This window comes from Aquarana catesbeiana, linkage group LG01, assembly GCF_042186555.1.
Source record: "Aquarana catesbeiana isolate 2022-GZ linkage group LG01, ASM4218655v1, whole genome shotgun sequence".
Taxonomy (NCBI): Eukaryota; Metazoa; Chordata; class Amphibia; order Anura; family Ranidae; genus Aquarana; species Aquarana catesbeiana.
The window spans coordinates 214,347,411-214,362,987 of record NC_133324.1 but is presented as its reverse complement, the minus strand read 5'-3'; the positions used below and the strand labels follow the sequence as shown (position 1 = coordinate 214,362,987).

The 15,577-nt window shown below is 47.8% G+C and overlaps 1 protein-coding gene across 1 annotated transcript in view; it reads right to left on the bottom strand.

Moving 5' to 3' along the window:
• LMNB1 (lamin B1) overlaps positions 1–15,332 on the bottom strand; it is a 35,348-nt gene extending 20,016 nt beyond the window's left edge. The window contains exon 1 of the mRNA XM_073624861.1: positions 14,600–15,332. Coding sequence (XP_073480962.1) covers positions 14,600–14,958 — 359 coding nt within the window. The 5' untranslated portion in view covers positions 14,959–15,332. The remainder of the gene's footprint in view (positions 1–14,599) is intronic.
• Positions 15,333–15,577: the final 245 nt, after the last annotated feature.

Sequence of the window (15,577 nt, the reverse complement as noted above, 5' to 3'; positions counted from 1 at the left end):
AGAAGGTTGTCTTCTACATCAGCTAAGGGACTACTGCCTCCAAAACCCAGTTTGCTTATTAAAGGGTTACTAAACCCAGGACCAAACATTCACTATAACTGGTCTCCCACAGTACATGGAAATGCAATTTTAATAAATAAACTGCTAAATACCTTTTCTCAGCAGCTATAGAAGTCTTCTATCAGTGTCTGGCTGGGCAATGGATAAAGCTCGTAGGAGATTTCATTGTCCTCCGACTGTCCCATGAGGCTGCATGACCCTTGATCCTCTGTCTGGATGGTGCCGATCAGATGCACCCTACCAATATGCACCATACTGAGCATGTGCAGACTGCCTCCTAGGGATCTGTACCATCAGCAGATGAATAGGGGGACTAAGGAAGTAGGGGAGGATCACAGAAGACAGGATCAAACAGCCTTTTTACTTGCTTCCGCACCAGCCATTGACAGCAGCTTTGATAAGAAAGCAAAGCCCTGCACCTCTGACAAGATGGCTACCCACCCACAGTGCTATGTATGAAGGCACAAGTCCAATAGTTAAAAGATCAACTGCAGGGAGACCACGGGCTATACCATTTACTAGTTTTAAACTCCTTGCTTTTTGGGTGCAACATCCACAGTAAGGAGGTCCCTTTTCATCCCTTCATGACCAGAAGTCATTGATGCCTAGGCCAAATTTAGCAGAAACTGCATGTGGGCTAAAGTAGTAAATTACTAAATTTGCATACCTAAGCAACATCATTTATTTTGAATATAAGGCTTTGATTTGGCACATGATATAGAATACATATTTATATTACCTTACACTGTTTTAATTATAGGCCAACTATTCTTTAATTGTTTAAAATGTAACTGTAGCTGACAGTTCTAATAACCATTTGGCACCAGAGATTAAAACTGTGGCCTGAAGGTGGCAGTGTGTATCCACAAGTCTTCATTTATCAATGAAGCCAGACTTGAGTCAGAGTTGACAGACTGGTTTCCCCAATCAGGAGCCTGGCTGTCAGTTAACAGCCTGGATTAAAATGGTTGTAAACCCTTAGACCACTTATCCCTACAGGCAAGGCCATAAGGCTTACCTGTAGGTACTGGAAATGTCTCCTAAACCTGCATGGTTTAGGGAGATATTTACCATATACGCTTGTGCCGACATTGGCGCATGCGCACTTTAGAAAGGGCACGATCCTGCCCTTTCTATAGGGCCCGTGACACGACTCCGGCCAGTCGCAGAGATCTCCCGCTGAGCCGGCGGACCGAGGCGGACTCCGTGGAAGCGGAGTCCGCCTCGTGTGAATGAGGGCTTATACATTTTGCTGAAGAGCTTGTGCTGACAGACAGACTTGGTGGCCGGGTCACCAAATGAAAATAGAACAAAAGCCCATCACTCAGCCCATTTTCGTGTCTAGTTTTCTTTACCTTCTTATTCTTCTGGGGCTCTGATCTGCGTTTTTTTCCCCACTCTCCTGATCAAATACCACCAAAAGAAAGCACTTTGTTGGGAAAAAAAAAAAAATTTTACAAAATCATTCAAGGCCCCATTCACACCTGAGCATAGCGTTTTACTGCACGTTTCCATGCAGAATTTTCCGGTATTTGAGCTTTGGCTTTTTATTAGCCAATAGGAAAAACGATCATCTGTTTCATCATTTGTTGCTATGTTTTTAGATTTTGTCATCCGCTTCCTGCTCCAAAAACGCCCAAATCTGCCCGATTTGAGCAACAAAAAAAGGGTCTAGAACTTGTTTGAGCTTCAGGCGACATGGAGTGGAGATGTGAACCATCTCCATAGAGAATAACGAATTTTCTCCCCTCAAGCATTTTGTAGCTTCAGGCTTCAAGTTACAAAACGCTCAGGTGTGAATGGGGCCCAAGTGCTGCTGGGGTGGGGGAATAAGGGGAACCTGTGCATTTGCACTGTATGGGAAAACACGTTCACTTAAAGTGATAAAGCCTTTTGTTCAATTAAAAGAACATACATGTTATACTTACCTGCCCTGTGCAGCGATTTTGCACAGGGAAGCCCAGATCCTCCCCTTCTTGGGTCCCTGGCTGTAGCTCCTGGCCCCTCCCTCCTGTTGAGTGCCACAACAGCAAGCAGCTTGCTGTGGGGGAACCCAAGCCATAAATCCGTGTCCATTCAGACATGGAGCCGTGGTTTGGCCCCACCCTCGCTCCTGATTGGCCAACTAACTTTGATTGACAGCAGCGGTAGCATCACTGTAGAGAGATAGGCTCAGGTAAGTATTAGGCTGCTGCACACAAAAGGCTTTTGATCATAATGTAAAGAACGCATTAAGAAAAAAAATTAAAAAAAAAAAAAAAAAAAAAAAAAAAAGTTAAACAAAACCCTGCCTTTACCACCACTAAGCCGGCCATAAACTGAATTTTGCTCAGTAGGTGGCTCCGTCAGCTGTCTCCCCCCTGACAGCCTTTCATTGAAAAACCAAAAAAGTAGATGGGTGAAATACTGTCAGTCAAAAAGTCAAGATGCAGTCCACAGTTCAGCATTCTGACAGCCGGCGGGGCAGGGTGACAAATTCAATAGGGAGAGCCGGAGAATTGTCCATTTTAGACAGGTCTGGACAAATCACCCAGAACTAGAAGTCAACTTCAAAAGCCCAGGAGCCAGCACTACACAGCCTGCCTTACAGCTCTCCATTTCAAAAACTGCTGATCTACTGGGATTTTCATGTGCAACCATCTCAAGGGTTTACAGAGAATGTTAAATAGAAAAATAAAATCCAGCAAGTGGTGATTGTGTGGACAAGAATGCCTTGAGGTCAGAGAATGGGCAAACTGGTTCGAAATGATAGAAAAGGCAACAGTAACTCAACCACTCGTTACAACCAAGGTATGCCACATACCATCTCTGAATGCACAACACATTGAACCTTGAAGTAAATGGGCTACAGCAGCAGACAACCACACCGGGTGCCACTCCTTTCAGCTAAGAACAGAAAACAAAGGCTACAATTCACACAGACTCAAAAATTGGACAATAGAAGATTGGAAAAAAAATTAAATGTTGTCTGGTCTGATGAGTCTCCATTTCAGCTGCTACATTCAGATGGTAGGGTCAGAATTTGGTGTAAACATGAAAGCATGGATCCATCCTGTCTTGTATCAATGGTTCAGGCTGGTGTAATGTATGGGGGATATTTTCTTTGCACACTTTGGGCTCCTTCATACCAATTGAGCATTGTTTAAATGTCATTGCCTACCCGAGTATTGTTGCTGACCAGGTCCATCCCTTTATGACCATGTCACAAAGTTCAAATCATCTCACCACTGGTTTCTTGAATATGACAGTGAGGTCACTGTACTCCACAGTCACCAGAACTCAACCCAATACAGCACCTTTGGGATGTGGTGGAATGGGAGCTTCGCATCATGAATGTGCAGCAATCAAGTCAATATGGACCAAAATCAGAGGAATGTTGCCAACACCTTGTTGAATCTATGCCAAGGCAGTTCTGAAGGCAAAAGGGGGTCCAACTGGTAATAGCAAGGTGTACCTAATAAAGTGGCCAGTGAGTGTGTGTATATATATATATATATATATATATATATATATATATATATATATATATATATATATATATATATATATATATATATATATATATATATATATATATATATATATATATATATACACACACACACACACACATACACGTGTCAGGTGACACAAATGTCAAGTGAAATAAATGCGAAGCAAGAAATGTACCGTATTTATTGGCGTATAACACCCCCCCCTTTTAAAATCAGGGGAAAATCGTGGGTGCGTGTTATACACCGAACTGCTGCCTCGGAGGGGAAGGAGGGACTGAGTGCGGCCAAAATAGACAGAGCCAAGTGCACTGTGTGCTCGGCTCGCAGTCACTCCCAGTCCCGCTATTGGACCGGTGTTGTGTCAATCATAGAAGCTGGGCCAAGGGGCGGGACTACGAGAGGAGCCGAGTACACAGTACATCTGGCTCTGTCCATCTCGGCAGCAACATTTAAAAAATAATAAGGCTTCATTTCAGGGCACAGCTGCGGATGGACACTAATCATTCTGCAATGATGGGCAAGGCTGCAGATGGACACTAATTCTGCAATGATGGGCAAGGCTGCAGATGGACACTGATAAGGCTGAATTGATGGGCACTTAAAATGTATTTTATTCATTTTAGAAATACTTACCTAGGTGGATTTATCATTGGTCCCCCGCCGGCTTTAACACTAAGAACTGAGCGATCATACACTGCTGATCACTCAGGTCGCAGAGCTCCATGAGCAGAGAGATGGCGACTGTTAGTCACCAGCTCTCTGCCTCTCACCCACACATGACCAAACCACATCTAACTGAAATATCTGATTAGGCAGAAATTCAAACTCAGTATGCTGTGAATTAGAGCCAAAATCCATTCAGCCTAAATAGTTACACCTGCAAGACTGGGCATACTGCAAGTTAAATAGTGATTTTGGTCATTTACAAGCACTCTGAAAACCCAATTTAAAGCACCCATTTGTTGATAGTAATTATATAAGAAAGCAAACCTGAAAGCAAATTAGCTGGAGGATGCATTCAAGCACAGCATTTTACACTGCAAGGAAAATGAAGTTCAGCTGTGAAAGATCACATTACAAACTGGGCGACGTTCCAGCAGCAGCTGCCACAGCAAATACTGACCAAGGTGCAGTAAGTTAAGTCACCCAATCCCACCCTAGACTCCTAAACTGACATAACCAGCTGAGTAAGCAAGAAGCCAACACACTAAACTGTCCTGTACATTTGAAGGGAAGAACAGTTTCCAGTTGGGAGGTCAATTTTTTAATTGTATACCAGACATACTACTGTATATGCAACGCCAAGACCCAATTAAAAAAAAAAAAAAATTAAAAAATGGTGTGTACAGGCCTAAGGCTCGGTTCACACTAGGACGACTTGGGATCCGACTTGTAAGCCCTCAAGTCGCCCCAGAAAGAGATTCACATTACAGTGAATGGGAGCGTCTTAATAGACACTACTGAAGTCGCTCCGACTTCAGAGCGTACTCCCTGTACTACTTGGATCCAACTTGGTAGGCGACCTGTACCATAGAAATCAATAGAAGTCGCCTCCAAGTCGGATCTCTCTCTACAGTCAAGCGACTTTTCAGGGAAAAAAAATTTAGTTTGCCCAGGCAAACCCCTCCCTCCCAGAGAGCTGATTATCCTGTGAGTGGCCACAGCCAAAGTCGCCTGTTCTGGAGGCGACTTCAAGTCGCGTTGTAATTTGCTTAAAGTCGCGCTGAAGTCGCCGTACAAAGTCGCGCTGAAATCGTGTTGCCCGTGTGAACCGAGCCTTAGGGCTTTGTAAAGTCTTAGCACCTAACCCACCCACAAACTCTGCTACTTAACTGCAGTATGATACAAAAAAAAAAAAAAAAAGTGTTGCAATTGGCTAAAAATAAGCTTAATTTAAACTTGGAGGTCACATGGCTGCTGGGTTACCATCTGAGCTTCGCAGGATGAATATAGAGTCAGTTGCTGTGCTTAATGCTGTAAAGACAACAATTCTCTATTCAGGTGGTGCTGTCAATCTACAACTAGGGGCCCAGGGGGTATGGTTGCCTGTGTAATCACAGGCTGACCAACAGTGTACAATGTAACGCATAGCTACGTTGTCTGGTACACTTTTGCAGAGAACTGGAAGTAACCTGTTCCAACTATCAACAATTCAAGAAGCCTAGGCTGCTGGCAGTCACCAGGTATTTGAGGCTTACTGGTGACAAAACGACACTAGCGGCATCCACTCACCTGCTGCCACCACATCCCTCACCTTGTGTCACTGCTGCATCACCAGCCATCCCATTCAAGTCAATGGGACTGTCAGTGAGTCAACAGCAGGTCAGAGGAGCCGCTGCGGGAGAGGTGACAGTTGCCTTTAAAATTATTTAAATCAAGCCTTTTTACTAGTGATTTAAATCGCAATTTAAGTCAAAGCCACCCTGCCTATAGGTCCTGTAAATATCTCCTATACATGCACCGCTTAGGATATATTTACTATGCCACCAATGACATTGGCGCATGCACACTGAAGGAACAGCCACCAGGGCCATTCCTGTGCAGTAAACGGTAGCTTCCCGGCACAAGTGTGGAAGTGACATCGCAGCTCCAGCCAGTCACACAGCCAAAGTCCGGAAGGAAGATGGAAGCGACCTCCAGCAGTGACGTTGGATTGCTGGAATGCTTCGTTTTCATGCAGGTTTCACATGCGTTAGTGAAGACCAACTAGTACATTATGCCTTTACCTTAGGAAAAAAAAACACCCCGCTCGCCCAGCGGTTTACAGCTGCTTTTTCACTTTTACCTACAGGTAAGCCTTATAATCACCTAAATGTGCCCCGTTTTAGGAGATATTCACATTTGTAGCAGCCAGTGATGTCACTGGCACTGCACACTCGAGTGTGCCATCCATATCGCCATGCTGTAGGAGTGACATCAGTTTAAACGGCCAATGCACACGAACCAGGAAGAAAAACTGGGTGAGGATGGTAGCCCTGTCAGCACGCTGCTGGAGGGATCAGGCAAGTCTGTCATATTTGCTAGCATTTTACATAACCTGCAGCGGGATGCTAACAAAAGTTTACTACCGCTTTAATGCACTAAACTTTTGCCCTGAAGGAAACCTCTAAAATTCAGGTCTTGGGAATCCTTGAAATTTTCTGATCTAAAACTCAAGGTATATTAGAAGGACGTAACCAGGGAGTTGTATATGTAATGAAAATTTAAAAAAATGCCACACTTGCAACTTCAAACCTACACCCATTTTCTTTACATGGACTCACACTTGATCCTATGAGCCCCACCAAAAGACCTCACACAGAACCCTGAACTGCTACCCTATTGAGGGCCGATTCATATCAGATACAGTCTAGTGTGTATTCTGCACCAAAAACACATGGACGGTGTTTTAAAGTGGTTGTAAAGCCTACATTTTGTTTACCTTAAAAGTGATTGTAAAGGCAGGTTTTTTTTTTTCTTAAAGCATTCAATGCAATAAGATTGAAAAACCCTTCTGCTTGCAGCAGCTCCCCTAATACTTACCTGAACCCATCTCTACCCAGCAACCTTGCACAAGAGAGTGGGCTGCTCAGGACTCTCCTCATTGGTGGAGACAGCAGCAGAGCACCATTGGCTCCTGCTGATGTCAAACTCAGTGAGCCAAAGAGTGGATGGGGCCTAGCTGAGGCTGTGTCTGAGTGGACAAACGGAGCTGTGGCTTGGGTGCCCCATAGCAAGTTGCTTGCTGTGGGGGAACTCGTCAGGAGGGAGAGGGCAGGAGCACCAAAGAGGGTCGAAGAGGAGGAGGATGTGGTCTGATCTGTGCAAATCCACTGCACAGAGCAGGCAAGTATAAACACGTTGTTTGTTTTTAAAAACACACCTGACTTTACAATTACTTTAATGCATTGCTTGCATCAAGTTAAAAAATGTTTAGGTGTCAGCAGGCAGGCAGGCAGGCCCCCCCCCCCCCCCCCACCACCTACCTGAGCCCTCATTCAATCCAGTCCCGTGCACATCAGCAGCTCTTCTCTCCCCTCACTTCTGGGTCTCGCTGGGGCACCAGGAGCCATTGGCTCCCAGTGCTGTCAATCAAAGCCATTGGCAACTGAACGGGGCCGAGTACTGTTGTCTGCATCAATGGATGCAGCAGCGGGGCTCAGGTGCGAGCACGCATGAGGGCCCCCATGGGGACATTCAGGAATACCTTATCCACAGGGTGACAGCACTGCTGCAACAGTTGTCTTCTAACTGGAAGTGAAACTAACCTACTGACAGGACCTAAAAAATAAAAATGTTACCATGCATTACACGAAAACAAAATCTGCTAGAGAGACGTGTCATTTATTCTGTCTAGTTTCACAAAATATAGATGTCATAACAGCACCTGAAAGTATTGCTGAAAATAGCAAATCCCAGACTACATTTCCTACTAGCAAAAAATGGGGGGTAAAAGGTCCTTGAATCCACACTCACCAAAGTAGCAAACAGCAAATAGAGTACCAGCCGATTCGTCAATATGTGATGGGATACCTGCCCTAAAAGCAATGGCACTATATCAACAACAGAAAGGGGAGACAAGGGAGTCCCCAGAAAGCAAAAAAGGGGAATGGTCAACTACAGCTTATGGTACAAAAATGCAAAAAGGCTTTATTAAGGGTAGGGGGGGATGGGGGTATTTACATATACAAAAAATTCCAAATATATGTAAGATAAACAATGTATCTAAATAACACAGTCCGTCTCACTACACTAAACCAAAATTAAAAACCATGCTGCAACATTGATGAATAAAACTGCAGAGCATGCCTGCAGGCCAAAAAGTACTGCCAGTACTGCTCAATCTGATGCACAGTTAATACTAGACCACATAAGACTTGATATCCCATCAGTAGCTTACTCCATGTAATGTTTGGTGCAATACTTTTTTCTTTGGATTCAAATGGACACTGCATGCGTTTTTGGCCTGCAGGCACGCTCTGCCGTTTTATTCATCAATGTTGCAGCATGGTTTTTAATTTTGGTTTAGTGTAGTGAGACGGACTGTGTTATTTAGATACATTGTTTATCTTACATATATTTGGAATTTTTTGTATATGTAAATACCCCCACCCCCCCTACCCTTAATAAAGCCTTTTTGCATTTTTGTACCATAAGCCGTAGTTGACCATTCCCCTTTTTTGCTTTCTGGGGACTCCCTTGTCTCCTCTTTCTGTTGTTGATACATTTCCTACTAGCAAGTCAGGATAACAGAACACCTATTACGGGCAACAACCTAGTCTTTATCCGCTTCAATTTTGTACGTTTTATTTATTTTTAAACGAACAAGTCGTGTTGCAGGCTCAAGTTTCCATATTCTTTTTCAGGAAAAGTTCAGAGAACCTCCAGTTTTCCCCTACAGAAACAATGTCACGTGCGTGTCCAACTCGATACAGGGGAGTTTTCCACAAGTATTTGTACTAGTTCAAAGAGTCATCATCCAATTCAAACAAACAATCGAAAAATACAAAAGAGCTACAAACAAGAAATACACATCTAGCTGAAGACGGACTATGCTAGAAAAAATTTACAGTGAAAAGGCAATTTAGCGCCAAAAAGATCAGTGCTTGTGTTTGTCAGCCTGGGAGGAAGTGTGGTGGGTGTGAGCAATATGAAGGCAACGTTACTGCTCTGGAGAGAATTGAATGAGCAGGGGGAGGGGAAACACCCAACACCACTCAGCTCACTGACAGGATAGGGCTGTAGCCACCAAAACAATAAGCCCTTTTCTATTAGCAGGCTACAAACCTAATGCATGAAATTAATTAACCCTCTGCACACCAAAACAGGCATTAACTAGCAAGTCTATTGTTTACCCCATTCACGATATAAAGTGATTTATTGTCTGCCGTGACACACAGAAAAAGTGTGAACTGACACACAGAACAGCACAGCTCAATGGACATGGTGTGACAAGCCTTTAACCAAGTAACCTGTGCTCACTGAACATCTGAGACCATTTAGAGGAATCAGGGCTTGGACCCACAGACACATTTGCATGGCTACGTGCACCAAATACATTGGCATTTGCCACATTAGATGTGGTGGCTGCATCAGTTTTTTTTTTGTTTGTTTTTTTACACAAGTTTTTCCCCATAAGGCACCTCACGTATTAAGTGGCCATAGATGGTTCGAATCTTAGCCGCTTCAGCAAGGACTGGCTGAGATTTGATCTGTGAATGGGCAGGCTGATAACAAAGTTGATCGACTTGAGTAAATCCAGCATGTTAGATTGCTAGCATACCACTAGCAATAACCACTATTCTCCCAGCAGGGATGGCTCCCTGTGCCCCTTCCCCCACCAGGAGAACAAAATAGCGAGTAATTGCCACCCAATTAACTGTTTTGATGAGGGAATCAAATGACTCTTTCCTGCAACTAAAAAAGTTGCATCACCTATGGCTTGCCTTAGTGTCCCCACTCTGGATGAAGGAGCACGGGGGCAACTTGGGACAGCAGCATTGTCAGTCCGGGGAGGGGGTTTAAGGGGGTGTTCGATGGACTAGGCAAAAACCCAACAAAAGCGTGTACATGTTAGAGGTCGACCGATATGGGTTTTTCTCTGGCCGATGCCGATATTTAGAAATCGCGGTGGCCGATGGCCGATATGTGATGCCGATTTTTTTGGGCCGATATATTTGGCCGATTTTTTTTTTTTCCTTTCTTTTTTCCCTTCATCTCATAAAATCTAACAGTTAGACCCCTTTCACACTGGGGCGTTTTTCAGGCGCTTTTGGGCTAAAAATAGCACCTGTAAAGTGCCTGTAAAACGGCTCCCCTGCAGTCTCAGTGTGATATCCCGAGTGCTTTCACACTGAGGTGATGCGCTGGCAGGATGTAAAAAAAAGTCCTGCAAACGGCATCTTTGGAGCGGTGTATACCACTCCTCCACCACTCCTGCCCATTGAAATGAATGCGCACCGCTGCCGAAGCGCCTGCAAAGCGTTTTGGCAGCGGCGCTTCAGGGGCGCATTTAACCCCTTCCTCAGCCGCTAGCTGGGTTATAAGCGCCCCGCTAGCAGCCGAATAGCGCCTCTAAAATGACGGTAAAGCGCCGCTAAAACTAGCAGCGTTTTACCATCAACGCCTGCCCGCTCCAGTGTGAAAGCAGCCTTAAGTAATACAGAAATTTTTTTTCATTTAAACATTAAACAAAACAAACCTTCAATCAGTTCACTTGTATGTATAATTTAGAAAAAAAAACAAAAAAAAAAAAAAAAACTATCTTAAATAATAAATACACAAAAACAGGTAATCAAAACTTTTGGACGAAAAAAAATGGGCTAACTTTACTGCTTATTTTTTTTTTTTTAATTCATTACTGTATTTTTTTTTTTTTTTAAATTGCGTTTGAAAGACCGCTGCGCAAATACCGTGTGACATAAAATATTGCAACAATCACCATTTTATTCCTTAGGGTCTCTGCTAAAAAAATATATATAATGTTTGGGGGTTCTAAGTGATTTTCTAGCAGAAAATACAGGATTTTTACTTGTAAGCAACAAGTGTCAGAAAAGATTTAGTCTTTAAATGGTTAAACTGAAAACTTCTCCACGGAGTTCAGTCTATTGATAAAAAGAACCTGAAAGATACAATGTATCTTCTTATCAGACTTGGAAGGCTGCCCAGAGGAGGAGAGAATCCTCTCCACAGATAACCTCAGGAAACTTGCATTAACTTCTATTACAGAAGTCATTTGCAAGTCACGGCTGAAGTTATAATCGGCCTTTTTTATCAGCACAATCGGCCGATGCCGATTAAGTAAAAAACGCCAAATATCGGCCGATATATCGGCCAGCCGATATATCGGTCGACCTCTAGTACATGTACACAGGGTCATTTAACGTCGCTTTTAAGTAGTTGCATTTAGAAGCTTTTCTTTGAAGGAAAAAAAAAAAAAAAAAAAATTAGTTCAGACGCAGAAGCTTCTGACGTGCCACTGCCGTTTTGGTGCGTTTTTGGCTAGAAAACTTTTTTTTTTTTTTTTTTTTTTTTTTATAAAAAAAGTGCCCAATTTCATTTGAGGGTCTAATGATGTTATCATAAATAAACGCTCACGCAGCAAAATGGACATTTTTATACGCCTGTTACAAGCTGTCAAGAAAAACATTCAGAAGAGGTTGCCTGAGCGTCCTGTGTACATTAGGTCTTAGTAGACCAACCCCACTGATTACTCATGTATGGAAGGAGGGGGACCAGATAAACCCGATTTCCTGGCTGGGGATGGGACCAAACGTTGGCGTTTAGGACTGACCAGTGATTTTTGGGGAGGTAAAGTGCTTTAGATGAGGACTAACAGCGAATTCGGGGGGGGGGGGGGGCATTTAGATTACAACAGACCAGCGATTAGGGGGGGTAATGAAGCATTTAGATGACAGACCAGTGATTTGGGTGTATAGAGAGTTTAGATCAGGACTGACCAGCGACGGGGGGTGTACAGGCGATCAGGACTGACCAGTGACGGGGGGGGGGTGTACAGGCGATCAGGACTGACCAGTGACGGGGGGGGGGGGGGGTGTACAGGCGATCAGGACTGACCAGTGACGGGGGGGGGGGGGGGGGGGGGGTACAGGCGATCAGGACTGACCAGTGACGGGGGGGGGGGGGTGTACAGGCGATCAGGACTGACCAGTGACGGGGGGGGTGTACAGGCGATCAGGACTGACCAGTGACGGGGGGGGGGTGTACAGGCGATCAGGACTGACCAGTGACGGGGGGGGGTGTACAGGCGATCAGGACTGACCAGTGACGGGGGGGGGTGTACAGGCGATCAGGACTGACCAGTGACGGGGGGGGGTGTACAGGCGATCAGGACTGACCAGTGACGGGGGGGGTGTACAGGCGATCAGGACTGACCAGTGACGGGGGGGGGGTGTACAGGCGATCAGGACTGACCAGTGACGGGGGGGGGTGTACAGGCGATCAGGACTGACCAGTGACGGGGGGGGGGGGGGGGTGTACAGGCGATCAGGACTGACCAGTGACGGGGGGGGGGGGTGTACAGGCGATCAGGACTGACCAGTGACGGGGGGGGGGGGGGGGTGTACAGGCGATCAGGACTGACCAGTGACGGGGGGGGGGGGGGGGGTGTACAGGCGATCAGGACTGACCAGTGACGGGGGGGGGGGGGGGGTGTACAGGCGATCAGGACTGACCAGTGACGGGGGGTGTACAGGCGATCAGGACTGACCAGTGACGGGGGGTGTACAGGCGATCAGGACTGACCAGTGACGGGGGGTGTACAGGCGATCAGGACTGACCAGTGACGGGGGGTGTACAGGCGATCAGGACTGACCAGTGACGGGGGGTGTACAGGCGATCAGGACTGACCAGTGACGGGGGGTGTACAGGCGATCAGGACTGACCAGTGACGGGGGGTGTACAGGCGATCAGGACTGACCAGTGACGGGGGGTGTACAGGCGATCAGGACTGACCAGTGACGGGGGGTGTACAGGCGATCAGGACTGACCAGTGACGGGGGGTGTACAGGCGATCAGGACTGACCAGTGACGGGGGGTGTACAGGCGATCAGGACTGACCAGTGACGGGGGGTGTACAGGCGATCAGGACTGACCAGTGACGGGGGGTGTACAGGCGATCAGGACTGACCAGTGACGGGGGGTGTACAGGCGATCAGGACTGACCAGTGACGGGGGGTGTACAGGCGATCAGGACTGACCAGTGACGGGGGGTGTACAGGCGATCAGGACTGACCAGTGACGGGGGGTGTACAGGCGATCAGGACTGACCAGTGACGGGGGGTGTACAGGCGATCAGGACTGACCAGTGACGGGGGGTGTACAGGCGATCAGGACTGACCAGTGACGGGGGGTGTACAGGCGATCAGGACTGACCAGTGACGGGGGGTGTACAGGCGATCAGGACTGACCAGTGACGGGGGGTGTACAGGCGATCAGGACTGACCAGTGACGGGGGGTGTACAGGCGATCAGGACTGACCAGTGACGGGGGGTGTACAGGCGATCAGGACTGACCAGTGACGGGGGGTGTACAGGCGATCAGGACTGACCAGTGACGGGGGGTGTACAGGCGATCAGGACTGACCAGTGACGGGGGGTGTACAGGCGATCAGGACTGACCAGTGACGGGGGGTGTACAGGCGATCAGGACTGACCAGTGACGGGGGGTGTACAGGCGATCAGGACTGACCAGTGACGGGGGTGTACAGGCGATCAGGACTGACCAGTGACGGGGGGTGTACAGGCGATCAGGACTGACCAGTGACGGGGGGTGTACAGGCGATCAGGACTGACCAGTGACGGGGGGTGTACAGGCGATCAGGACTGACCAGTGACGGGGGGTGTACAGGCGATCAGGACTGACCAGTGACGGGGTGGTGTACAGGCGATCAGGACTGACCAGTGACGGGGTGGTGTACAGGCGATCAGGACTGACCAGTGACGGGGTGGTGTACAGGCGATCAGGACTGACCAGTGACGGGGTGGTGTACAGGCGATCAGGACTGACCAGTGACGGGGTGGTGTACAGGCGATCAGGACTGACCAGTGACGGGGTGGTGTACAGGCGATCAGGACTGACCAGTGACGGGGTGGTGTACAGGCGATCAGGACTGACCAGTGACGGGGTGGTGTACAGGCGATCAGGACTGACCAGTGACGGGGTGGTGTACAGGCGATCAGGACTGACCAGTGACGGGGTGGTGTACAGGCGATCAGGACTGACCAGTGACGGGGTGGTGTACAGACGATCAGGACTGACCAGTGACGGGGTGGTGTACAGACGATCAGGACTGACCAGTGACGGGGGGTGTACAGGCGATCAGGACAGCCCAATAATATACAGATCTGGTTGGCAGACAATAGCACAGCATACATCTCCCCCCAGTCTGAGGTGGGTGCACGGCACTGTCGTAGGGCTCAGTGATGAAGCCATGTGACCGGCACATGAGCTTTCATTGGATCAGGCTGGACTCCTCTTTTTAAACCGTGGTGTGTGTGAATGGATCCCATTGTGTGAGCCCCGCTCCCTCTATCCCCGGCACTCACCTGCTCTGGAGTTGCTCGTAGTCCCCCCTCAGCTTGCCTAGTTCTATCTGGAGCTTGGCTCTATCCCGGGCCGTGTCGTCCAGGGTCCGGCGGGCATCGGCCAGTTCGTTCTCATAGAGCTCCTTGATGCCGGAGACCTCCCGGCTCCGGACCTCCTCCCGCTCGGTGACTTGGAGTTGTAGCACGCTGTTCTCGCTCTCCAGGCTCCGCACCTTGTCTATGTAGACGGCCAGGCGGTCATTGAGCTCCCGCAGGTCCTCCTTCTCCTGTAGCCGGGAGATGCGGGTCGGGCTGAGCGGGGTGCTCATGCTGCTGCGGCGGCTGGACTGCCGGGGGTTGCTGGGAGTCGCGGTCGCCATGAGGAAGGAGAAGACGCGGAGCTCGGGTTCAGTGAGGTGACCGGGTGCCCGTCACGTGACCAGCCGGCTGGCTACAATGAAGTTGAGGTGCTGGAGGGAGGAGGGGGCAGAGTGCTCCCCAAGTCACGTGACCCAGGGGTCGTCCACCGCGGGCTACAAAGAGGGGAAAAAAATCCACAGCCGGCTAAACAGATGAAATCCCGTGTGAGGGCGAGCCAGCCAATCAGATCCGTCCCAGCGGTGTCCGGTCACAGAAGCCTCTCCGTGGCTTTAATTCAAATTGTAAAAAAAAATAGGAATTCCAACGTGCCCAACAATACACCAGCAAATGATCTCCCCGCCAGGATCAAGCAGAGGCTTGGTCTCAATATGGCGCCAGAACGAGCACGTGGTGCCCCGCGGCCAATCAGCGGCTGCCTGCTAGAAGATTCAAATTGAAGGCTTAGCGAAGCGTCATATACAATGGAGGGAAAGGGGGGAGGAGCCCCGCCCAGAGGATAAGACGATTGGGGGGTGGGACCTTGCATGCTCGGGACTCCCATTGGCTGAGCTGATGCGTGTGAGGACATTGAAAGATGCGTTCACATCAATCTAAACAATGTCCAGCACAAGGCTGCAA